The sequence below is a fragment of the Pelobates fuscus genome, chromosome 11 (genome assembly GCF_036172605.1).
Source record: "Pelobates fuscus isolate aPelFus1 chromosome 11, aPelFus1.pri, whole genome shotgun sequence".
Classification (NCBI taxonomy): Eukaryota; Metazoa; Chordata; class Amphibia; order Anura; family Pelobatidae; genus Pelobates; species Pelobates fuscus.
Genome location: NC_086327.1, coordinates 54,511,477 through 54,538,184, shown reverse-complemented (window position 1 = coordinate 54,538,184; position 26,708 = coordinate 54,511,477). Strand labels below are relative to the sequence as shown.

Genomic DNA, 26,708 nt, shown 5'->3' with positions numbered 1-26,708 from the left:
TAACCTTCAAAAGTTAGAGAGTGCTGATCACTACCTGTACATATTTGAATTTCCTGGATTTGAAGCACCCGGCAAACAGTTTACTAAAGCGTGAGTGCAAGGAATATATATCTGTCTGTTCAACCGTAATTCACCTCTTTCATATTAAGTGTACCCACACTAATATATATATCTATATCAGACATATAGTCAAATTCCAGGTTTTGTTTACGTTTTGATCACAATGTGCACATATGGCTCAGTCCTTAACAGTCAAGAGTGAAATATGAACCTATTAGGAGACTGAAATTAAAGTGAAATTTAAATGAAATTAACTGAAATTAAAGTGCTGATACAATTTTACGTAACCTTGTTGGCAACCTCAATAGAAAGCGATGTTGAAAGGTAAGTGGAAACTACTGAACTATATACGTGCAGCATGAAAGTTACCTCATAAAGAAGACCATCTCCCGAGATGACTACTACACCATCCCATTCTTCCAAACTGATTGCCTGCACTAGCTCTCGAGCATGGTTCTGCCGTTCTAAACCAGGTTTGAAATAGAACTTGCATTAGACACCATGCATCATTCATTAAGACAGAACAATGTGCAATGTATATTATTGAACCTACCTGTCTGTATAAGGTTATAGCTGATGTCGGCCTCTGTGATCATGGGTAGAATGTGTGAATGGCACTGTTGAAGGGAATTGCCCCGTCCTCCACAGGGATTCAGCAACAATAATAATCGCCTTGTTCTGGGCAGAAGATCAGGAATAAAATCTGTTTAAGAAGGGAAAAGCAAATAATTATACTGAAATAGTCACTGTGCAACAAAAGATATATAAACAAATATAACTTTTTACAGTAAAACATTTTAGGGGTTATTTTACGCACTCAGATAATGGCAAGCTGCAGGGGTATTATTTATACATCAAAACTGCTTCATTGAGCTAAAGTTGTTTTGGTCATAGACCGTCTTTTTAAAGGAATAACCAATGAGGCATATAGTCTAAATTGTTGGTTTGAGATAAAAAGTTCTGTATCAAAGGGCTAATCATTATAAATCTGGGATGCGAAATATGGATCTGCAACTCCTCACTATGTTAAAATTTATTTGTAAGATGGGTGTATGTGAACTTGGCAACAGTGAGACAAATGTGTGTCTTGGTATAGAGTATAATATTATTGAGTGCCTGTTAAATACAGTATTCATTTTCTGTCATCAATGAGATACAAAAAGTTAAGCAACTAATGTGGAAGTAAACTGCACTTTGGTTGTTAGAAGCAATTTTTTATGAAACTGCTCAAAATAGTTTCATACCAGGGAGGCACGAAAACCAATACATTAAGCTACAATGGTTATACTGTGAAAGCAACCTTTTAACATTTGTACTATCACTACAACCCTATAATTGCTATCAGTTTTGGGTAATGCCTTTAAACCAATAGTTAATATACAATACAGCATAATCAAGTTAAAAAGATATGCATGAAGATTTAATTACATTTCTCAGCGATCTCCTTTGATTAGTTTTACAAACCTGTCATAAAAAGGACTATTTTAGTGACAAAGTCTATACAGTACTTTGCAAAATCGTTTCTCAAACACACACGCGAACAGTGATTTAATAAACAGACTGGAATTTTGCCCTCCCTCATATAGCAGACTATCCTAGAGGATGATATACATTTTCTTAACAGTCAGGCTCCTTACCAGTTTCACTGCTAATGGGAATGCCTTGAATAAGACACTTAATTGCAACTGCCCACTTTTCAGCAGCAGCTTGATTCTTGCTATAATCAGATGCTTCATCCACCCTAAATGTGCGTACAGTCCGCTGGCGTGTACGACTAGATCCCATTGTGACTTTCTTCTTCTTAAGTGGATAGGTGTAGATAGAAAAATAGGCAAAGGTCTCTGAGGAGCCCCGGCGTAAAGTGTGACAACCCACCATATCAAGAATCGGCACAACTGTCCGGTGGTCATCTTCAGGCTTGGGAACCAGCCTTTGGATGTGGAGCCCTGTTTGAGTCAGACTTAGTGCATAACGAATTCCTTTGGACGGATACACTCCAAATTCTCCATGGAGTAGGGTCTCAGATGACTGCCAATATCCCAGATACATTTTAGGCCAGTGGTATATATTTCACTAGTATTGCTATCAAATAATCAATAGCATGCAAGGGCACAATTGTGGCTGTATGCATAAAGGCATATATCAATGAGCAATCCAAATCAAAGCTGCAGTGTTTAAATGAAGATGTCTGCATATTTTGAAGAAAATGGCATTGGAAACAGAATGCATCAGTCAATGACAATGCACAAAAACTTGCAGCATTATTGCAGTTTTACTATGCCTTGTTTTCTGGAACACAGGTGACAAAAAAATAAAATTCTAGTATTTAACCTTCAAAAAATTTAACTTAAAGTGGCTTTAAGAGATGAAAATGTGCATTCAATTATTTTTCTAGGATGTCAACATTCTTTGCAGAGGAAATAAATCCCATTCTGAAATCATCCAGGCTTGACCCTCTGTTCTGATTTGAACCTTCTGTAAAATGCCAGTCTTTTCATTGATACCTAGAAAGCTGGGGAACAAATAGAGAAAAAGCACATTAAAAAACAGGAATAAGTCAGTGTGTGACAATATACAAACAATATGAAAGAATGAGTTTGTGAAATCCAATATGCCTGTGTAATTAAGTGACAAGGTAGACATAGGGGTGTCATATGTCCAGTTTTTTTGCATCCATACCCACATTTTAACATTTAGGTAAGATTAGCAATATGATGGTCAAGGGAAGACGACGACTACTACTACTAGGGGGGGAAAAAGTACCCCTCACAAAATAAGGCTCTGTATCCGCCCCTGACTGAAATACATGTGCTGTGGTTACTATGGAAACTCCCTAGCCTAGTGCTAGATAGGGAGTATAGGAACATCACTCCATTCAGATGCTGGCAATAAAGCCAGTGTGTCGGTGTCATGGAGGAGGTTTGCTCTGCTTGAGAAAGTGTCCCCAACAAGGAAAATCAATAAAGAGAGCAGAAGGAGCAAAGGCAGTCTAGAGGGGAGTGTAACAAAAGTTTAATTCCCACCACTGTAATGTCAATACGGCGTGGAAGTAAAGATTCAAGTAAGTCATGACAGGCTCCCTTTTAAAGGGACACTATAGTCACCCAGACCACTTCAGCTCAATGCCAGGTCCCTCAGGTTTTAACCCTTCAGATGTAAACAAAGCCGTTTCAGAGAAACTGCCATGTTTACATTGCAGGGTTAATCCAATCTCTAGTGGCTGTCTTCCTGACAGCCGCTAGATGCGCTTCTGCGACACTGGATGCGAAATTCGCATCCAGCGTGCAGAACGTCCCTAGGAAAGCATTGAGAAAGCGGGAGCTGACGTCGGCGGGGGAGGAGAGGTCACCAGCGCCGAGGGAGCCCGGCGCTGGATGAAGTTAAGTGGCTGAAGGTGTTTTAACCCCCTGAGGGTGGGGGGCTCCTAAGGATGATATAGTGTCAGGAAAACGAGTTTGTTTTCCTGACACTATAGTGATCCTTTAAAGAACCATCCTGAGGGCTCTCCTACTCCATAGAGCAGCTGTTTTTAATGATTTATGTAGGTTATATCCAGGTGGAGTGTATAAAATAAGATAAGGAACCCAAGGTCATATGATTCGCTTGGGAAAGGCGTTTTATTGGTCTCTAGCCTCGGGTCAGTATACCTAGGAGTACATTTGTGGGTTTATATTTATGCATTTTTTTTTTTTTAATCTGATTTAAGGGTTTGCTATATGTTTTTTCTATGTATGTGGAGACATATTTATACTTGTAACAAGCACTTTGTGCCATTCTTGGACTAGAGGATGTATAAATAAAATCTATTTTTGCATTATAGGGTGTGCCATGGGTTTATTTTTTCAGATTTTTCTTCTATAAAGAATCAAGGTTCTCTTTTTGGGGGCTTGGTTTAAATGTATGAGGAGCATGGGATGCTTGAGAAGTTTGCGCCTACTGGTGCTGTCCTGGGAAGACAAGATGTCAGCTGCACCCCAAGTTTGCATTGGAGGAGAAGCAGGCAAGCAGATATACCAGAGTGCAGTGTGTGTAACATTTTAGTAGATTTATAGGTCCATTGCAGCAAAGGAGTTTACTCATCCGCAGCGAAACAGATGAAGGGCTGGTTAGGTGGCAGCAGGCTCTCTCCTCTGCGGCTGACAGCTGCGTAAGGTACTGATGGCACAGTCCATCACTTACTAATAAGTGCACTGTAGTACAATATCTCTATACAGCAAAGCAAACTGTAAGGGTTTTATTTTTCCCCATAGGGATTTAAGTAGTTTCCCTCTTTCAAAATGTATTTGAATTTTTCTCTTGTCTCACACACACACACACACACACACACACACACACACACACACACACACACACATATATATATATATATACACATATACATATACATATATATACACACACACACACACACACACACACACATACATATACACACACACACACATCTCACCCTCCACAGTGCAGAAAGTGTTTAAAAACCCCTGTCACTTACCTGAATCCATTGTTGATATCCCTCGGCGCTGGGTCAGGCTCTGCCTCCGCTCCTCCTCCCCCAACGATCTAATGTGCATGTGCCGTGATCGTATTAGGACTACCCCATAGGAAACTAAATTAACTGCTTTCCTAATGAATTTTAGTTGATGCTGGATGTCCTCAGGCAGAGCGTGAGGACATCCAGCACCAGTTAGGCAACCAAAAGTCACCTAACAACCTGGAACCACCTCTAGTGGCTGTCTGGTGGTGGTCTTGGTAGAGTGTCCTTTTAATTAATTTAGCATGACCATTTTTTAGAAAGGTGGCAACACTAAGCATGTGGACTATGGCATGCCATATATATTCCCATAGGTATAGCACTATGGGGCATTACAGTAATTTGAGTTGTATGCAAACAGGTAGTTTAAAAACAAATATATATATATATATGCCCATACCTACCTTTTAGTAAAAAGAGACAACTGTTCAGATTTCAAAAAAGATAGAGAAGCACAAAATATGCAGTATTACATTTATGGAATGGTGTGTGGGACAGACAGGATCAATAGCGTAAAAGACAGTTTAATAGACAAGGCATAGAAATCTATTTTCAGAAGGAAAATCCAAGATCAGGGTAGTTTATACATGGTGTGCCAATTGTATATTCTACTAGCTTTAGTGTAACTATAATCTTAATTTTATTAATGACAGGAGGCAAACATTTGCTTAAGTCTCTCTTTACTAGAACTCCACAGCAGCACATTAACATAGTGAAAAACAACCAATCAAAAAAAAGTAAGGAACCCATAAAAGGCCCCTCCCAACCAACTACTTCCTCTTTCAAGCTGGGACAAACAAGGTACATGAACAATATAACTCAATAACAATGGCAGAAGAATTCAAACAAAGTCAGCCGATGACGGTCATCCAAACACGAAATGAACGTGGATCAGTAGATGAAGTCTTGAACTTTATCCTGAAGGAAGTCTTGAACTTGGATCTGTAGACAAACCATTAAAAGGGACACTCCAGTGCCAGGAAAACAGCCACTAGAGTTAACCATGCAAGGTAATTATTGCAGTTTATAAAAACTGCAAGAATTACACTTGCAGGGCTAAGGATAGTGGGAGTTGGCACCCAGACCACTCCAATGGGCAGAAGTGGTCTGGTGCCTGGAGTGTCCCTTTAAACTGAAACAAGATAAGCAGAGTCAAAAACTCAGATTAGTGAATGAAATGTACTGTGAAAAACATGAATATCCATAACCAATCACAAACCGTAAAACATCCCTAAAATCACATCCTGACTTCCCCTAGGAATACAAATACCTGACCTAACTGACACAGACCTGAAGAACAGACTATCAGCTAGAGACGGTCAAATAAAACAAACAAAAGTACAAGGGGAGGGAGAAACTGGGAGGGAAATATTCGCCTCCGATCATTAATAAAATTAAGATTATAGTTACACTAAAGCTAGTATAATATACAATTTTATAACATGACAGGAGGCTTCATGTTTGCTGTTTTAACGCTCAGACAGCAAAGCATGAAGGCGCCGCCGAGCCTCTAACCGAATGCGCTCCGAAGGTCGAAGTCACCCTCGCCAATGTCAACAACCATCCATCGTGCCAGAAAAAGAAAAGACTGGTTTGTGAGGTCTGACATAAGAAATCAATAAGTGACCGGAAACGAGAAGGGCAAAGAGAAGAGTTAAGTCGCCACATAATGAGACCGCGCCGTCGCTACACAGAGTTTAGGTGAGTCGTGGAAATATGGGTAAAATATAGCAGTCAAATCCAACTTAGTACGTCTAGACACCCTGAAGGTGACCCCTTCCGGAGAATAAGAAAAGACATCGAAGGCCTGGACGTCTGAAACACGTCTGAAAGAAATAAAGGCATAGCAAGAGGGCAAATTTAGCCGAAAGTTGACGAAGGGAAATGTCTTGATTAACAGGCCAATCCTGGAGGAACGACAAAACCGCACATACGTCCCAGAGAGAGGAATACTTAGGCATCGGAGGTCGCGACAGTCTCACTCCTAGGAGAAGTCTGCAAACCAGCAGGTCCTGACCGATGGGAAGACCTCTAAGCGGTACGTGGGCCGCCAAAATCGGCGATCTTGCTAAATTAACCGAACGATACGAGCAACCCAGGTCAAAACGGGTGTGACAGAAGGTTCAGCACGCTGGTCACAGGGCCTGTAAAGGGGTCGGTATCCCATTCCAGGCACCAACGGCACCAGGAGCTCCATGCTGACAAATAGCATCTCCTAGTCCCATGGGCCCAGGAGTCCCAGAGGAGGTCCTTAGCCGGGGATGAGGATTGCCCTGAGAGTCCGAAAGAAGCATCAGAGATATGACAGGAGCAGTGAGTCCTGATGGCACAGATCCAGGAACCAGGCTTGACTCTGCCATAGCGGAGTCAGTAATACCAAAGGCACACGTTGACGTCGAACTTGCAGCAAAACCCTCGGTATCATAGCAAATGGAGGAAACGCATAGGCTCCCTGTGACGGCCACACTTGACGGAAAGCGTCCACCGCTGAGCAAGCCGGATCCGGAAGCCAGCTTAAGTAGGTCGGGACCTGATAGTTCGTCCGGGAGACGAAAAGGTCCACCGTGAAAAGACCCCTCTGGTCTACAATCTCGAGGAAGATGGGAGGAAAGAGCCTCCAATCGCTGGCATCCCTCCAATGTCTGGAGAACAAATCCGCTGCCAGGTTCGACTCCTCCGGCAGATACTCCGCATGGAGGGTGATGTTTTGTTGGAAGCAGAAGCTGTAAATCTCCTTCGTCACCTCCGAGAGAATCCAAGAGCGGGCTCCTCCCAGGCAGTTGATGTAGTGTACCGCCGAGATATTGTCCATCCGGAGGAGGACACAATCTGAAAGGTGGCTCACCAGATTCCAAATTGCGAACAATCCCGCAATCAGTTACAGGCAGTTGATGTGGAAAGCCAACTCCATCTCCGACCATTGACCCCCGTGGAGCTGGTCATGCAGGTGGCTCCCCAACCCCAAAGACTCGCGTCTGACTCTAGCACGAAATCCGGAGTCAGACCGAATATCGCTTTGCCGGTCCAGGCCGACATGTGAAGGAGCCACCAACGTAGTTCGGTCTTCACATCCGGAGATGTCGTAGGAAGGTCTCTTGCGTAGAAAGCCAAGAACTCGACCACCTGGGAGGGAGAGAGAGACGACTTCTCCTGGTTGCCCACGAAAGTCAGGGATTCGAATTAAGAGACCGCAGAGTGCGTCTGACACTTCAGTCTGGAGGGCTCCTCGCAGAAGATCAGCAGATCGTCCAGGTTGTTGATACAACGGACGCGTTCTGATCGGAGGCGTGCAATCACTGATTTAAAGAGCTTGGTGAAGCACCACAGAGCAGAGCTGAGGCCTGAAAGGGAGACAGGTGAACTGGCAAGGTCTGCCCTTTCAGAGGAAACTTAGGAATCTGCGGCACATCCTTCAGATCCAATTTTGTGAACCAATCTCCAGGCCGGCGGAGGTCCCATAGGAGATGGATGCCCTCCATCTTAAAAATGATGGTATACCACAAAGGCGTTTAGGCTTCTCAGGCTGATCACCAGGTGGAAATCTCTGGACTTTTTCCTTACCAGAAAAACCGAGCTGGAGAAGCCCGGCCTCTTCAGAGCCCACTGGACCGTGTCCTTGTCGAACAGGGCCGAATCTCTGTATCTATCAGGAGATGAGAACCGGAGGAGGTCGAACAGGAGTCGGTAGGGGAATGAAAATCTATGACATATCCCCGAACAGTCTGAAGAACCCATGCGTCTGAAGACACCTCCCGCCACCTGCTCCTGCAGTGAAACAGTCTGCCCGCATGCAACAGGGGGAAAGGAGAAACGGCAGGAGTTGCTCTCACCTGAAGAGAGTTTTGCATGTCCTCGGGTTCGGCTTCCTCTACCTCTGTCCAACCTCTGGGAGTAGAAGGACCGGGAATGGTAGTACGGAAAGAAAGATGGTCCACGGGATCCTCGGTAACCAGAAGCGGTTGGAGACATGACCACGCTGTTGTCCAGCCCTGCCAAAAACCTGTGTATTCTGTGGACGAAAGACCCTCTTCATGGAGGCCTGGGTCTTGTCTAAAGAGGTAAATAGATTCACATGCTTATGAAGCTCCTTTATGAATGGTTCCCTAAACAGAAGGCCCTTAGCCAGGGGGCCCAATTCCTTGGACCCCAATTCCGACAACTTGTAATCCGTACGAAGAAGACCGCCTTCCTGCATTCCGTGGATAGTGTCACATTCGTATTGCCCAGCAGGCAAATAGAGCGCAGAGCCTAGTCCCGCATGGAGGCCGGGTCCAGGGTAGTAGGCCTCGTCCGCAAGCATGAGCATCCTGGATAGGGGGCCCAGAAGTTTGCCCTGTGCAAGACTGAGGCTGCGCTCGACCCCTTTCTTAGGATCCCGACCGGTGTGGGCCATGTACGTGGAGACCAGGGAGTATTTTCGGGGTCGCGGCGACCTTATCCGGTAGTACAGTAAAATTGAGTGCAATAGCTCAAAACACTACAAAAGGGGTCAGCAACCTATGGCACTCGAGGTGGCTTTGCATGGCACTCACGGCTGCCAGAGCCAAACAGGCTTATTAAGATAATAATAAGCTCTGGCTTATTATGAGTCCCAACGGGTCTTCAGATATCTGCTAGTGCAAAAAGGCAATAATGGACAATCCTCAATTTGCGCATTGAGGCACTTAGAGGAACTGATCTCAGATCACATTTTTTCCCCAGCAATTGTGAAAGGGAATCCGTACTAGGGCAAAGCATCCCACAGCAGCTATCGCAGCTCCTGCTCTTGACCTGTACCTGGCCAGCCCGGTCCCCACTGGACTCTCAGGAAGCCACCCACACTGCTAGATATACACAGATCATTGGCCCCTTCATGTAAATAATACAAACAGCCCACACACAAAGTCCCTACAAACACAACACCACAATCTACATACCTGCACACAATACCACAAGCAGCCCCACCACCAAACACACCATGTGATATATCATCTACACTCCCTCTAGCATGTAAGCTCATTGAGCAGGGCCCTCAATCCCTCTGGTTCCTGTGTGTCCAACTTGTCTGGTTACAAATACTTGTCTGTTAGTCCACCCATTGTTCAGCGCTATGAAACTTGTTGACGCTTTATAAATAGTAATAATAATACAAACACAATTCCACAAGTAGCTCCAATACAAAGTCCACATTTATTGGTATCACACAACACCACAAACTACTCATGAACATGTACAATATATCAGGCCACATACTCAAAAATACAATGCTACAAAGCAACTGCAGCACCCATAATAACATAAGCAGGATACGACAACCTTAGTTTTGGAAAACAGGACTGGCACGCCAAAGGACTTCAAAATCTTGTTTTGGCACAGAACTACTAAAAGGTTGCCTGCCCCTGTACTACAATCTACAAAACTCGAAATAAGGCTCTGTCTTTGAAAGTCTCACAATTTGCATGTGACTTGTTTCAAAACCATACGATGTGTATGTGATCACTCTAACATGCAAAGAGAGTAGAAAATACAACATATAGTAACTGTGTTAATGCCACTCAAAGCAGTGTTCCTGAACAATTCACAGACATAAATAGTTCACATGATTTGTTTATTTTTGTGACAATTGATCAAGATAGGCAATGGAAGGTTTCACAATCCACACATGTTCTGCAAATGATTGGAGCATGTCATTCAACTTAGAGCGGCACTGTCATGCCGAATCCTGTTTTTTTTTTTAACCCCCCCTCCCGCCTCCACTACATCCAATCGACCCCCTAGTCACCCCCAAATGCCCCTAAGCCCCCCACATTACCTATTTTTTATTCTTTATTTTCTGCCCCGATCTTTATTCAGGGAGCCGCCATCTTTGTGTGGGTAGATGAAATCCCTGTGGGACACGTCATCTACCCACACTACACAGACTGTGAGATTCCCGCACATGCCCAGTGAAACACCTGGACATGCGAACGGGAATTTCACCTATTCATTCATTCATCAGACAGACGAATGAATGAATAGAAAAAAATCAAACGAACAAACTAACACTGAGTATCAGTGTTAGTTTGTTCGTTCTGTTTATTACAAGGAGAGAGCTACCGGCGTGCAGCTCCCTCCTTGTAATATGTAACTATAGAAGCGGCAGGGAGCAGTGCTCCCCACCACTTCCTAAGCCCCCCATGTCCCCCCCTCACTCTATGGGGGTCAATATGACCCCCATAATAGCATAAGGGAGATTCAAATCTCCCCAATGCCCCCTACTCGCTATACCGCGAGTAGGGGCATGTCCACTAAACAGTGAGCAGCCTATGGCTGCTCACCGTAAAAAAACAAAAGGGTAATAAGGGGGGGGGGGGGCCTACTGTCCTCCCCCGCCGGCCCCCACCCCTGGGCGGCGGGTGGGGGCCATCATAGTAATAAGGGGAAGGGGACCTACTGCCCCCCCCCGGCCCCCACCCCTGGGCGGCGGCCATAATGGTAATAAGGGGGGTAGGGGGGACCTACTGTCCTCCCCCCCGGCCCCCACCCCTGGTTGGCGGGTGGGGGCCATAATAGTAATAAGGGGGGGGGGACCTACTTATAACGATAATGGGGGGGGGGACCTACTGTCCTCCCCCCGCCCCCACCCCTGGGCGGCGGGTGGGGGCACTAAGTAAATTCCCCCCCCATCAAGGTGACTAGGGGTCCCCAAGCCCCTAGTCACCCACCCCCCACCGAAATAAAAATGCCCCTACCTACCCCCCTCACCCTAAAAAATAGTGAGGGGGGAATACAATTGCTAACCTGTAAAGTAAAATTAAACTTACCATTCGACGTCTTCTTTTTTCTAAAATCTTCATTTTTCAGCCCCAAAAAAGGCCAAATAAAAAACCATCATACCCGTCGAACTAAAAATAAAATAAAAAACCCGAGCGCAAACAAAATAATCCATCTTCACCCATGGAGGGCTCCGCGCAGACTGAGCTCCGCAGGGCGGGGGAAGGCTTATAAAGCCTTGCCCCGCCCTGCAATTAGGCTAAGAACACTCTGATTGGTGGGTTTAAGCCAATCAGAGTGCTCTTTGTCATTTTACAAGCGTGGGAAAGTTCTTTGGAATTTTCCCACGCTTGTAAAATGACCCAGAGCACTGTGATTGGATGGCTTGAAATCCATCCAATCACAGTGCTCTGTGTCATTTTACAAGCGTGGGAAAATTCCAAAGAACTTTCCCACGCTTGTAAAATGACAAAGCACTCTGATTGGCTTAAACCCACCAATCAGAGTGTTCTTAGCCTAATTGCAGGGCGGGTCAAAGCTTTATAAGCCTTCCCCCGCCCTGCGGAGCTCAGTCTGCGCGGAGCCCTGCATGGGTGAAGATGGATTATTTTGTTTGCGCTCGGGTTTTTTCTTTTTCGTCGGGTTTTTTATTTTATTTTTAGTTCGACGGATATGATGGTTTTTTATTTGGCCTTTTTTGGGGCTGAAAAATGAATATTTTAGAAAAAAGAAGACGTTGAATGGTAAGTTTAATTTTACTTTACAGGTTAGCAATTTTATTCCCCCCTCACTATTTTTTAGGGTGAGGGGGGTAGGTAGGGGCATTTTTATTTGGGTGGGGGGTGGGTGACTAGGGGCTTGGGGACCCCATGTCACCTTGATGGGGCGGGGGGGGGGAATTTACTTAGTGCCCCCACCCGCCGCCCAGGGGTGGGGGCGGGGGGAGGACAGTAGGTTCCCCCCCCATTATCGTTATGGCCCCCACCCGCCGCCCAGGGGTGGGGGCCGGGGGGTGGACAGTAGGTTTCCCCCCCCCTTATTACTATTATGGCCCCCACCCGCCGCCCAGGGGTGGGGGCCAGGGGGGGCAGTGGGCAGTAGGTCCCCCCCTTATTACTATGATGGCCCCCACCCGCCACCCAGGGGTGGGGGCCGGACAGTAGGTCCCCCCCCCTTATTACCATTATGGCCCCCACCCGCCGCCCAGGGGTGGGGGCAGTAGGTCCGTCCCCCCGCTTATTACTATGATGGCCCCCACCTGCCGCCCAGGGGTGGGGGCCGGAGGACAGTAGGTCCCTCCCCCTTATTACCATTATGGCCCCCACCCGCCGCCCAGGGGTGGGGGCCGGCGGGGGAGGACAGTAGGTTGTCCCCCCTACTACTATTATGGCCCCCAGGGGTGGGGGCCGGGGGGGGACGGGACAATAGGTCTCCCTCCCTTATTTTACTTTAGGGCCCCCACCCATCGTTTAGGGGTGGTGGGGCAATATATATATTATATATTTATTTTTTTTTACAGTGAGCAGCCACAGGCTGCTCACTGCTTACTAGACATGCCCCTACTCGCGGTATAGCGAGTAGGGGCATATTATTTACCAATACTAAGTAATCTTTACTTAGTATTAGTAAATGTGGCTGAAAGACCAGTTTAGGTCTTTCAGCCTTTTAGTAGATAACTCCCTAATTCCCACGGTATCCGGGAGCTATCTACTAAGCGGCTGCAAGATGCAGCCGCGGCAATCAATAGGATCGGAGTTTCATTCATTAGAATGAAATTCCGATACGATCAAAGTACCGAATTGCATCCTAACACCAATGGAGAAACAGTGCTCATTCTGTTAGGATGCAATTCGGCAGTTTTGCCGGCGTTCTGTCTAAGTGACAGGACGTCCGGCAATACTGACAGGAAGCATTGTGGGAACAGGGAGTAAAGCTAGGGATCATGGGAAAATTGCTCTGACCAGCGGAAATGAAGCACACTTTGCTCCTCCGCTGGTCAGAGCTGGTCAAGCGGAGGAATCCTCCATAAGGCAAAGAGTCCCTACTTTGTCTTATGATTTTAAAGAAAACTAAAGAAGACAGGAAGAAAAGAATAACAGATCCCGAGAGAGGGGGAGAAGAGGAAGAGATTGAGGAAAGGTAAGTTCGGCATGACAGTGCCGCTTTAAATATCATCATGATACCACTAAACAAAACGAATATGCAACATTTAAATCTGTTATTGTGTAAATAGATAATTCACACTAGAAGAACAGTGTTTAAAAATGTTAACCGCTACCCTTTAATGCTCGGCCAATATTCCCTCTTAACATTACCATCAAAACACAAGATCAAGAATTTTACTGTCCATCCTTTTAACAAAGTATGTAACATATCTTGTGCCTCCTTAATGTCACGGATCCTGGGCGGCAAAATTGGGCATGTTTCCTTGTGTCCTGCACGTGGTTAAACAAGGAAATTGTCATCAGTGAGCACAAAGTGAGTGCATCATTAGATGCACTTGTGATGTGTAAATTGCACTCAGATGGACAGAGCTCTTAAATGAAAAACTATAGTGTAAGAAACACAAAACTGTATTTCTAACACTACAGTGTCACTTTGCCTCCCCAAGTAAATAAAGGGTTTAAAAGGCACACATTGGGCCTTCCCCATACAAATGGTTTGTTATGGAGATTTTCAATACAGTGGACGTCCTCATGCAAAATAGGAAGAAGTCCAGCGTCTTTCAAGAAGTGACTCTAGTGGGTGTCTGGGAGACTCTGAAAATGAAATGTTTTCACTTGCAGAGTTACGGGGACAGGGACACTGCACCAGACCACTTCAATTGGATGAAGTGATGAGGGTGACTATAATGTCCCTTTAAGATGCCTTCCATGCAGCCTTGAGTGGGACTAGCAATAGATGTGCATTCATGCCAAGCAAACATCTCCTTTTCAGGAGGATACACTCCTTTTTTATAAAGATTCTCCCTCCATTCTCCACCAGCATTCTCCACCAGCCTGGTCCAAATTTAATAACGTTGGGAGGTATGGCGGCTTAACTTATTAAAGTACAGCACCTATTTACAATCCATGTTTTGATTTGTAGTGACATGGGATATTATATTATTATACAATGCTTTTCATGGGGATTCCGGCAACGCTGTAAGTCCTCATGCATAGCGCAAGTACGTCCAGCGTTGTGATGACCAAAAGTTGTTTTAGCACCCAGAAGTCCCTCTAGTGGCTGTCTGGTAGACAGCCACTAGAGGTGGAGTTAACCCTAGCAGGTAATTAGTGCAGTTTATAAAAACTGCAATAATTACATGCTCATGGTTAAGGGTGATGGGAATTTGCACCCAGACCACTTCAATGGGCTGAAGTGGTCTGGGTGCCTACAATGTCCCTTTAAGTTGTTAAATGGGCAGGAATTTTGCATTCAACTGTCGTTATAAGCCCAGCAGCAGCCAAAACCTTCCAGGTAACGTACTGCAGAAGAGAACTGAATCCTGGAGGCAGAAGCACCTTACCCCAGATTTATGGTTAAGCCATTGCCAAACGGTTAAAACCATTAAGGTAAAGAGGAGCACAGACACTCCTGCGGTCATAACAAATAAAATAAGTATAGGTTGTTATGGGGGTGGGAGTGTTCCTTTAATGTGTTTTATATACTATGTTATTCGTTTCAATTAAGACATTCCTAAATAAAAAGCTACCGTATATAAAAATAAAAAAAATCTCAAAATAAAAATTGTTTTAAAAGGAACAATCCAAGGAGTGCCCTGGCACCCCCACCAGAGTAAGTAGTCAAACCAGTTTGCAATGGCTACTAAAACCGTATACTAATAAAGAAGCCCAAGTAGCCAGTTAGAGCATAAACACAAATATGTATATTTGAGTAGTTGTATATTGTGTGAAAACAAAAGTCCCCGAAAAAAAAAAAAAAAAAATCAAGCTTCTAACTTTTACTTCTGATGGTATCTACCAGTATCTGTCTAATAAGCCTATATAAAGGGAATTGGATACTATTATTTTCGAGTTTCACTGGAGCATCACTATAGTACAAATGAGTAAACCAAGCATGACAAACTCACTGGTGTTATATCAGAGTAGGCACCTGCTTTCCCCACATTGCAGGTGCCTACTCTGCTAAAACTTACCCGGCCAGCTCAGTGTTCCTGCTCCCTCGCGCCCCAGAATATGACATCATATTCCGGCATCACTAAACCGCGCGCGGGAGCAGGTAGAAGGACCCCAGGGAGAGGCCCCACATCAGCTCAAAAAGGTAGGGAGCAATAAAGAATAATGTGTGTGTGTGTGTGTGTGTGTGTGTGTGTGTCTGTCTGTCTGTGAGTGAGTGTGAGTCAGATTTGACACAGGGTGGTAGAGGAGGGCTCTTTTTTTTTTTATACTGTACTTTTTTTTAAAAAAAACTACGTTTCTATGAAAATTTAAGGTATTTTTTTTTTTTTGGCGGCCCACATAAACTTAAGCCTTGTTTATGTGTCCCGTGCCAGACTGAGTTTGACATGCTTGGAGTAAACAATTTCTTTGATGCTTTCTAATAAAACAAATTCAGCTGTTTATATTTTCTTTTTGTAGAATATCAACATTTTAAATTATACTTTAGATAGAAACATTTTCTAAACCTGCCATTTCAACCTTCCCATTTACATTGGCCACCAATCACAAAGAATGCAGGCACAGACATTTTTTCCCACAGTAACTAGAGATTGGAGCCACGGACATTTTTATTATCAAAACACAGTTGAAGCATATATTAATTCAAAGAGACAGTATAGTCATCTGCTGTCTATAGCTTGTCCCTGCAGACTGAGCACTGAAACACTGACTTTTCATTGCTGCATAGTAACACATCTAGGTGCAGTCATTCAGACAGCCACTAGAGTTCCGAGTCCAGTGCTGAATATCTATGAGGAAATGCTGATTGGCAAAGCACGGTGGTTTGTGCGCATGTGCAAACAGTAATGCTTTCCAATGGGAAACCGATTGTTCCTATGGCTGAGATCATCAAGATTGATGATTTCAGCCATGGAGGCGAATCCAGCCATGGTGAGACCGGTGTGACGTGGGAAAAAAGGTGACTAAATACACCAATCCCATGCAATCCAAGGGGGGCTGGAGACCTAAAGAGTTAAACACTATAGTGGGAGTAATACATGTTTATATTCATGACACTATAATGTTCCGTTAATGCACCTACAAGTGAGACCTGCTGTCTTTTGTACACTCATATTAGCAAGAATATAATGATTATGATACACCAGGGCTCGACAAATCCCAGGCACCAGGTCGCCAGGTCCAATTTTATATTATCCTTTCCTGGCATTTTATATATCCTAAGGTGGGGATTATACCACCCATGCCATATCTCAAGTGCAGTGTCATCTGCACTGTATACTGTGAGTATATTTATTTTGTTTTGTATATACCACATCTTATCTTCAGAGAGCACTATCTGTTATATATTTTTCTCCCTTCTCCTGAGAATTGGACAGCACCAGTGGATCAGAATTTCCTGATATCCTACTAGCAGGGATTATACTGCAGAACGCCCATTCCACCTGAGCTGGTTATAGCTCATACAAATGTGAGTTTATTACATCTTTATTCTTCATTTTCCACGTACCCCACAATCTGCACCATTGGTCCTTTTCCCTTTTATATTTTACATATCACGGGAGGATCCAAAGCATCATAAGAAGAGAGAACACCAGCGCAACATAGACATTTATCCTCCTTTTTAATATTGACTTTTATATATATTTATATATATCCTTTTTATATTTTTATTGGGACTTATTTTATTGTATCTCTTGGCGCAGCCTTTTCTCCCCTTTTTTCCTGTACATCCTTATCCCAGAGGGTTAGAGGGTGACCCTCTGTAAGGTTGCTGCCTCCTTTGTATATTATTAGCGCTAACCTACTCTACACTTTTTCTTGTATTTTGCCTATATCCCTCTGGTTTTAGCTGCTTTTAATATGTCTATTTTCGATTATAGAACCAACCACACTATTGATATAGACCATGTGTTTTCTACCCAACCTAATAGTCCTATTTATGTTAGGACCCCTATCTTCTCCCAACAAGAACTTTTTATCAAACTAGAAAGAGCTCTTACAGTAGAAATTAAACTCAAATGGGAGATTGCTACGTTTAAAAAATATATTGACGAACATATCACACCCCGAGGCCTAAGACTTATGAAACTACCTACCTCAGATCAAGATGATCTAGAATTTATGGAGGAATGGAATAGCAAACTGGAAACGTGCACATTTGGCCTCATGGACACCCTAATTAAAAAAAAAGAGCAAAAAATTGTCCAACCTAGATAGGGAAATTAATGATCTCAAAGAAAAACTCTTGCCCTTCACAGAGAGCAATGTATACCAACAAAATTCAGTTTTAATTCAAAGTAAAATTGAAAAAATAGAAATTGATACTAAACATATCAAAGTCAAAAAATACATAAGGGACAAACAAGATTATGCCAACAGACAAGTTAGGACTTATCACCTAAAGAAAAGATATACGTCAGATAACCCCTCCTCAAATATGAGGACAGAACCATACCAGTACAAAAGACCAACTACATCCAACACACGACACACGTCCCCATATGCCCCTAAAAATCACCACTCTGTGTCACACAAACCTACAAATTTTTCTCCTAATAAGCCAAGACCTTACTATAGAAATTATAACTCTGGCTATGCACCTGCACCCTCATACCACCAACCAGCACCCTACCAACCACGTAGAGTTACTAACAATACCTCTACTCACTATGCCTCTCGTCACAACTACTACCATGCACGTAGCCCAGATGCCCACAATCACTCACATCAAACCCACAAACCTAACCACTACTACAAAAATCACTCTGAGACCCCTATTGTACATACCAATAGGTACCAACTGTTATCCATTGATTCTGAAATAGACAATGACGATCATTTTTTAGAGATTCAAACACATCCACACACCTTCACCAACACACCATACCCAACAAGGACCAAAAAAAGACCCCTAAGTCCAGAGGCAAACGAAGTGGCAGAAGACAACAAAAAAGAGAGACTAGAGAGAGTAGAAAGACAATAACTATCCCCAAAGAGTCAGATACTGGTATTTTTAATCTATCACAAAAATTTTTAAGTGCAGCACAAATCTCTGTTTTAAGCAAAGGGCTAAAATATGCCCCGACCAATTCTTTTAAGCCATTTCAGGCATTTTTAGACGTAAATAAATTCACACGCAAAGCCACATTAAAAAGATTCTATAAGTCACAAAATATTACCACTAATCCCGCTTCTCCTCCCCTCTCACTGCCTACAGACCAACCTACAGTTATCAGCACAGATCTTAAACCACAATCTACTTTTTATCCCTACAATTTTAAGTCAGCTCCTCTTATAATGTTTGAAAAATCCGTATTAAGAGATTTTGAAAAAATCAAATATAGCAAATACGATACCCAAAATTTAAATAAAGTAGAGATAACAGCAATGAAATAACTACAAGAAGATTTAGACATTGTTATTAAACCTGCAGATAAAGGTGGGGGTCTGGTCATTCAATCAAGTGCCATGTATATACAAGAAGCCTATAGGCAACTAAATGACACTGATGTATATAAGAAATTATCTGAAGACCCAACGCCCTGTATACAACAAAAACTTAATACCTTCTTACAAAAGGGGCTAGATAAAAATATTCTAAACAAAAAAGAGTTTGACTATATATCCATCAGAAATCCCCGAATTCCCGTAATTTACTTTCTGCCTAAGATACATAAAGATGCCCAAAACCCCCCAGGTAGACCCATAGTGTCAGGGATAAGATCCCCCTTATGTAACTTATCTCAGTACATCGACACTCTACTACAACCGACTGTGAAACTTATGAAGTCTTATCTGAAGGACTCTATGACACTACTTAATTTTTTAAATGGATTTTACTGGGAACAAGACTTTTTACTTGTGACATGTGACGTTACCTCCCTATACACTATAATCCCGCATGAATTAGGTTGTAATGCCGTTAGATCCATGCTCTCTAACGAAAAAAAAGAGTTCCAGATACTCAAATTGATTTTATTATAGAAGGCATTGATATTATTTTAAACAATAACTATTTCTGGTTTTTTAACTCATTTTACCTTCAGAAGAGAGGCACAACGATGGGGACCAGGTTCGCTCCCAGCTATGCCAACCTCTTCATGGCGGACTGGGAATCCAGTGCCATTTGGGGGCAGCATACGTGGGAGCAGAACCTGGTCACCTATTTTAGATACATTGATGACTTGTTTTTTTATATGGAGAGGTTCTGAGGACTCACTCAATGCTTTTATTTCACACCTCAACTCAAATAATAGAGGGATTGTTTTAACACACGAATATAGTAGAGATTTAATCAATTTTTTAGACCTAAGCATTTTTATTAAACAAGGGGTGGTACATACAAAAACATTTTTTAAAAAGGTATGTACCAACACAGCGATCGACCAGTCGAGCTGTCACTATAAACCATGGCTTGAGAGCGCCCCTAAAAGCCAATTTTTAAGAATGCGAAGGAATTGCTCTCTTATCAATGATTTTAACGAACAATCACTGCTTTTAAAAAATCAATTCATTGAGAAGAACTACTCACCCACAAAACTGGAGAACATTATAACAACAGTAAAAAGTAAACCTAGAGAAAATCTCTTAACCTATAAAGAAAAAGACTCCTCTAAAGCCCCTACTCTTCCCATAATTTTTAATTTTAACAATAAAAGCGGCTTTATCAAAAAAACGATTAAGAGACACTGGCATCTTTTAAAACAAGATGACCTCCTTAAAGAAATATTACCAATACAGCCCAAAATTGTTTTTAGAGGTGCACCAAATTTTAGATCAATTTTAACCAATAATTACACCAGAGAAGTAAAAGAAACACAATCTACTTTTTTAAACGGGATGACGGGTTTTTATAAGTGCAAACGCTGTGTCGTATGTAAAAGTACTAATCCCACTACCCAGTCCAAAATCACTAGTTTTAAATCAAATACAACTAATAAGAGTTATACTATTAGAGACTTTATTACATGTCATACCACTAATGTTATTTACCTATTGGAGTGCCCATGTGGCCTCCAATACGTTGGTATGACAACCAGATGCCTGAAAACAAGATTAGCAGAACACTGTCGCAATATAAAAAATGGATATGCTAATCATTCCGTATCAAAACATTTTGAAATACATAATCGGGACCCCAAACTTCTTAATTGCATGGGTATAAAAAAATGTAAAATTCCCTGGAGAGGGGGAAATCTTAAAAATATCTTAGGCAGAAACGAGATGGAATGGGTATTCAACCTACAGACCCTAGCCCCCAAAGGTTTAAATGCAGACTTTGATTTATTTAACTTTTTATAATTTTAAAATGGTTTAAAAATATTTTAATAAATATGTGGTTTAATTCTTCTATTGTGGTCATTTGGGGGCTATCCTAGTCATAGTTGTCACCTACGGCATTATGGTCTGGGATACCCCCAATATGACCACCAAGCAGAATAGATATTCTTATCGATATTTTTATTTTCATTTTATTATTCAATTTCTACTTGTCTGTATATATATATATGCTTCTACATATGGTTTTAAGCAAGTGTTGCCCTCTAAGACATTTTATATTTATCTTATTTCCTATAATGGAACATTATGCTGCTAGTTCACCTTGCACTAATGTGATGAATACCACCCATGCTGCTATAGTACACATATCTAATACTAATAAGATTATCACCATATATACTGTCTATGCCTGTTAATACCAAGTTAATTCTTATATGTTATTCTTTTACTAACTTTATATATGGCTATTTATTGCTATCCAGCATTTTTACATGCATACTAATTTGTCTGCTGATATTATATATACCTAAGCTAGCTTTTTCTATATATATATCATTTATGCCTGTTAATACCAAGTTAATTTTTATATGTTACCCTTGTATTAATTTTAAATTTGGCTATCTGTTGCCATGCATCCTCTTGCCGACATTACATATTCCTAAGCTAGCTATTTCTATTTAAAAACCCATTTGGGGTTCTCTAACTACATCTCCCAAGCTCCTCAGCGGCGATCACATGACTCCTGCATCACACTGTCTTTGTGTGATGAGGACCATGTGACGTGCGCAAGCCCCGCCCAGGATGCTCATTGGATCTGAACTGACACATGGCCAGCGGACTACATCTCCCACAACCCCACACACTAGAGTGTAAATACAATCTAATATTATACAAGCTATATAGCTTCGTTTTCCATTTTTCTTCTGCCTATTATGTCTGGCACACACCAAACTTTTAGAATATACCTATTCTTAATAGTATTATAAGCTGTATCCTTCATATGTATTATGCCTAACTGTGATTGGCTAATGTTAATTGATGCTATGTTTGGCGCCGTTTTTAAAGTAACAGTGCACCTATATATATTTTATTCTTGCCAGGTTTTAAATGTTATTCCATTTTGATAAAACCCTTGAGGTGAAACGCGTTAATGGATTTTATTGTATACTTTTAATAATAAATTACGTTTGGCTTTATCTCTGTGCCATTCATATTTTATTATATATATTTTTATCACTCCAATTTTATATTATCCTTTCCTGGCATTTTATATATCCTAAGGTGGGGATTATACCACCCACGCCATATCTCAAGTGCAGTGTCATCTGCACTGTATACTGTGAGTATATTTATTTTGTTTTGTATATACCACATCTTATCTTCAGAGAGCACTATCTGTTATATATTTTTCTCCCTTCTCCTGAGAATTGGACAGCACCAGTGGATCAGAATTTCCTGATATCCTACTAGCAGGGATTATACTGCAGAACGCCCATTCCACCTGAGCTGGTTATAGCTCATACAAACGTGAGTTTATTACATCTTTATTCTTCATTTTCCACGTACCCCACAATCTGCACCATTGGTCCTTTTCCCTTTTATATTTTACATATCACGGGAGGATCCAAAGCATCATAAGAAGAGAGAACACCAGCGCAACATAGACATTTATCCTCCTTTTTATATTGACTTTTATATATATTTATATATATCCTTTTTATATTTTTATTGGGACTTATTTTATTGTATCTCTTGGCGCAGCCTTTTCTCCCCTTTTTTACCAGGTCGCTATGGCAACTAAAAATTTCGCCCTGGCACCTGGGATTTGCCAGCTCTTTAGTTAATGTGTGCGCCGTGGGAGCTATGAAGGCGGCCGCCGCAGGGAATATTGGAGCCAGCCACCCATGGGAGCATTGTAGGCAGCGTGTGAGGGAGTAGTACTCTTCCTGCAGCTCCTCTCTGCTCCCTCGCTCTGTTTAATGATGCCGGGAGCCGGAATATGATGTCACTCTGGCCCCTGCATCACTACAGAAAGATCAGGGAGCAGAGAGGAGCTGCAGGAAGAGTACTGCTACCTCGCACGAAGGAAGAGAGCAGCCCCACTGGACCTCAGAGAAAATCAACTCCGCTCTCCCAAAGGTAGCAAGGCTGAGGGGGTTTCAACAAAACAAAAATGTAAGTGTGTGAGCCTGTCAGCGTGACTGTGTGCAATAGCCTGTTTAGGTACCTGCCCGCTGATCACATGATGGTGTTTTTACGTATCTTTTTTGCCACACCTGGCCAGTTTCACAGTGGCTGGGCCCACCAACATGGCTGAGATTACCAATCTTTATGATCTCAGCTAAGCCAATGCTTTGCCTTAGGGAGGATTTTGTGCATGCGTAGCAAATGTGCCAATCCGCATCTCCTCATAGAGATGCATTGAATTAATGAATCTATGAGGAACATTCAGTGCCTCCATGCAGAACTTGGAGACACTGAACAAGGGTGCTGCACTTGGTGCAGCAGTGACTCAGGACTCTCTAGTGGCCGTCTGAGTGACTGCCACTAGAGGTATTAGTAAGCAGCAATGTAAACACTGTCTTTTCACTGAAAAGTCTGCAGGGACAGGCTAGAGACACCAGAACAACAACATCAAACTGTAGTGGTTCTGGTGACTATAGTATCCATTTAAGAATTGCATTTTTCTCGTTGAAAATGACTGGCTCCTAACTTTTTTAGCTGACTCCTAGATTCCAAACAAATTTGTCACGCCCTGTGATACACTGATGACACCTGGCAAGGTAGACTAACAGGAGAAGCTGTGACAAGATGTTGCCCTGAAACTAGCACTTACACTTGTGATTTTGAGGGTACTATTAACCAACTGAAATGTAGATTTTTAAATGGGTGTTGTCATGTAAGCGGTGTGAATTTTATCCTAAAATTAATAAGACATAGATGACGGGTCCAAAACAATCTGCTATGATTTCTGCCCTATGACCCAATTCCTACAAACTCCCTTTTGACAACCAAATAAATTCTATTTAAACTTACCTAAGCATGTGGGAATTGTGCAAAAGAGAAGAGATGTAAAAAAAAGAATGTATTTCCGTAGGATAGATGCTCTAATATTGGCTACGCACCACCCAGGTGACATGCAGAGTGTAAATAAAATAGTTACCAAATATGCAGAAATGTGAGGGACAGGGAAGAAAGCAAGAGCCCACCGACCAGGTCCTTTGCACTGCTTCAGACCATGCTTGATCCTAATCGAGCTCTGGATATATAGAAAAGTAATACAGAAAAAGAATCTGGCAGGGTTGTGAAATAACATCTTAAGTAGTACAGCCAGAAATGAAGGATTTTGATCTTCTCTGATTGGCTTATGAGAGCAGTTCGCTGCCCCTGGGTTTGTCAGCAGATTGATCTGAGTAGAGTCTAAAGGTTTAAAAGGACAGTAATGATTGTGCAATACACTTATTTCTTCAGACACAACAAATACAGGAATATTAAAGGAAGACAAATACCATCTCAATGCATTATAACCGCCTATGCTACTTGAATAAATGAAGGTAGAAGGAGGTCTCCACTTCTCAAAATACAATTTATTATAGATGCAATGGTTTCCAATAGTTAAAAGCAGCCAATCTCTCCATCCACTATGCTTCATTTTAAGATTTTACCTGATATGTACACAAAACATCAGACCTCAGAAGATTGTACAAGCTCTCCGTAAACATAAATAATAATAATAATAATAATAATAAAATGGAGTCTAGGAGAAAATGTTAAGTTAATTTTTTTTTTTGTTACTAGAGGGGGGCACTTGGCAGTTACAGGGTTAAAGAAATATTTTAAACGTTAAAACAGAAAATCTGTTTTTAACATTGAAGGTTTTCTTTAAAAAACATGCCATCATGAAATGTCTGCTTATTTAGCACTGTTAGCATCACACAGCCTAGCAATTGTTAAAATGGTGTGTCATTCCATTTAAAAATAGGATCTCTAGAGAACATTTTGTTATGGCAGCAAAGGCTAGCATTAGTCTTTAGGGGGTGAAAGATAGATATGCATGTGCACAACACATACACAAAATAAAAAGTTCTCTTCAGATTTATTTTCAAACAGTAATGTATGGATCAATTTATATCAAAGAAGGAAAAAAGTTGGAGTTAGGACGTAATGAGTGCATGTACCAGCTTGTACCCAAGCCATATAAAATAACCTTCAACCTCTCTAGTTTATGGCACTGCTTTTCTTTCGTTATACAAAGAATACGGAAACTGAACATATATACCTTTCTAGGTTCAAGTGGACAGAGGAATGAATAGGGAAATAAATACAAATTGGTTCCTTGTGCAACTAAAGAGAAACTCATCAAAACTTACACACACACACACACACACACCACCTTAACGCAGTATACGATATATGAAACATAGGCACATGACTGAAAAGAAAATTCTTCTGTCTGCATGAAGGAGAACAAGAAGTTACTGTGATTGCTACATTGTGAGTCAGAAAACAACCACATTCCACACACAAAAAAAAAAAGAAGATAACACCCCCACAAAACTGCAATACTCAAGGCATTACATTTCATATCACGTACCATGCCAACATATCACACTTCTTTACACATCAGCATCACAGCTGACCACTCTCACCCAAAGAGCTAGGTCCTAAAATGCCAGCTTCCAGAGGTAACCAGTATCAGGCAGTGCCCGTAAAGTTGTCAAAAAATTAGCAAGACGCTTGACTACCTATACTGGAGAGCATTTCAGGCAACATAACCACTACAACACCAGTACTCTGTAGTGTTCCTTTACTTGTAAAACTATAAAGGAGAAATTTGCCATAAAAAAAAAAAAATTTAAATGCATTCAAAATATTGAAATCTATACAGGTGCATACTCTTAACAATTCAAAACACAACATAGATAAACAGTTCAGTGGGTCTGCAAATAGCTACTGGCAGATCCCCTCCCTCATCAGAACAAACACTGCAATCAGTAATGTTTCATCCTGTTTTGTGAGGGGCTAAGCTTGTCCCATAAACCTCTGTCTAGTGAGAATTTATAAGAATTTATTGGATGACTAGTTTATCATCTTAAATAAATCACATGTATTATTTAGGATCAGTGTGTAAACTGATGTGGCTATCAGTTTACACACTGTCTGATTGACCGTATAGAGAGAAGAGAAAGCTCAGTCAAACATTGAGCAGTCAAAGAGAAAAAGAAAAGAGAAACCAGGTTGCTTGACTGACAGCTCTGAGGGATTCTCTTAGAGCTGGAAAGATTTTTAAAATTTGGCAAATTTTGACTCGGTTCTCATAAAGGAACGTCTCTAGAAGGTATCAGGGAGACAGCAACTTGAGCTATGCTTAAAGGGACATTATAGGCACCAAAACAACTTTACTGTAATTAAGCAAGTCTGATGTATATATATCTTTACCTGTGTTGTGGAATGTTCGAGTGAAGTCAAATAGGTTATACATTGCAAAACTTTTAAATCATTGTAGTAAAAAATCATCTAGTAAAAAACAGCACTGTAACCCCACCGAAAAATGAGTATTTCCTAAGGATATAATCTTTATGAAATATTCATTTTGACTGTGTTGGAATTTCACTGTAGGACTACATTGTCTCAGTATTTTTCATACGCTTGTCACTTCTAGACACGGGGCAGAGCTACCGCTATCCAGAAGTGTCAATCCTCCAGGCCGTCACAAGTGATGGCTGCAGGGAATTGGCTCGGTCTATGGAGAATCAGGAGGTCATAGACTTAATGCTGTACTTTTGTGCATGCATGAAGACAGCAGTTATGTTGGCTCCCTTAAGGACACATGACGTGTGTGACATGTCATGATTCCCTTTTATTCCAGAAGTTTGGTCCTTAAGGGGTTAAAAGGACGTGCCAGAAGAAGATCGCTGCGCATGCGAGGGACAGGTTCAGGTAAGTAGAGTTCACCTTCATCTACCCCACACAGCAGCGATCTA

At 42.0% G+C, this 26,708-nt stretch overlaps 1 protein-coding gene across 2 annotated transcripts in view; it reads right to left on the bottom strand.

Moving 5' to 3' along the window:
- The window catches only part of SPHK2 (sphingosine kinase 2), a 58,373-nt gene that overhangs the window by 29,283 nt on the left and 2,382 nt on the right, over nt 1–26,708 (bottom strand). For both annotated transcript variants that reach the window (XM_063436430.1, XM_063436429.1), the window contains exons 2-4: nt 1,698–2,572; nt 614–763; nt 430–524 (exon numbers count right to left, since the gene is read on the bottom strand). In XM_063436430.1, the coding sequence (XP_063292500.1) occupies nt 430–524; nt 614–763; nt 1,698–2,109 (657 nt within the window). In that variant the 5' untranslated portion in view covers nt 2,110–2,572. The remainder of the gene's footprint in view (nt 1–429; nt 525–613; nt 764–1,697; nt 2,573–26,708) is intronic.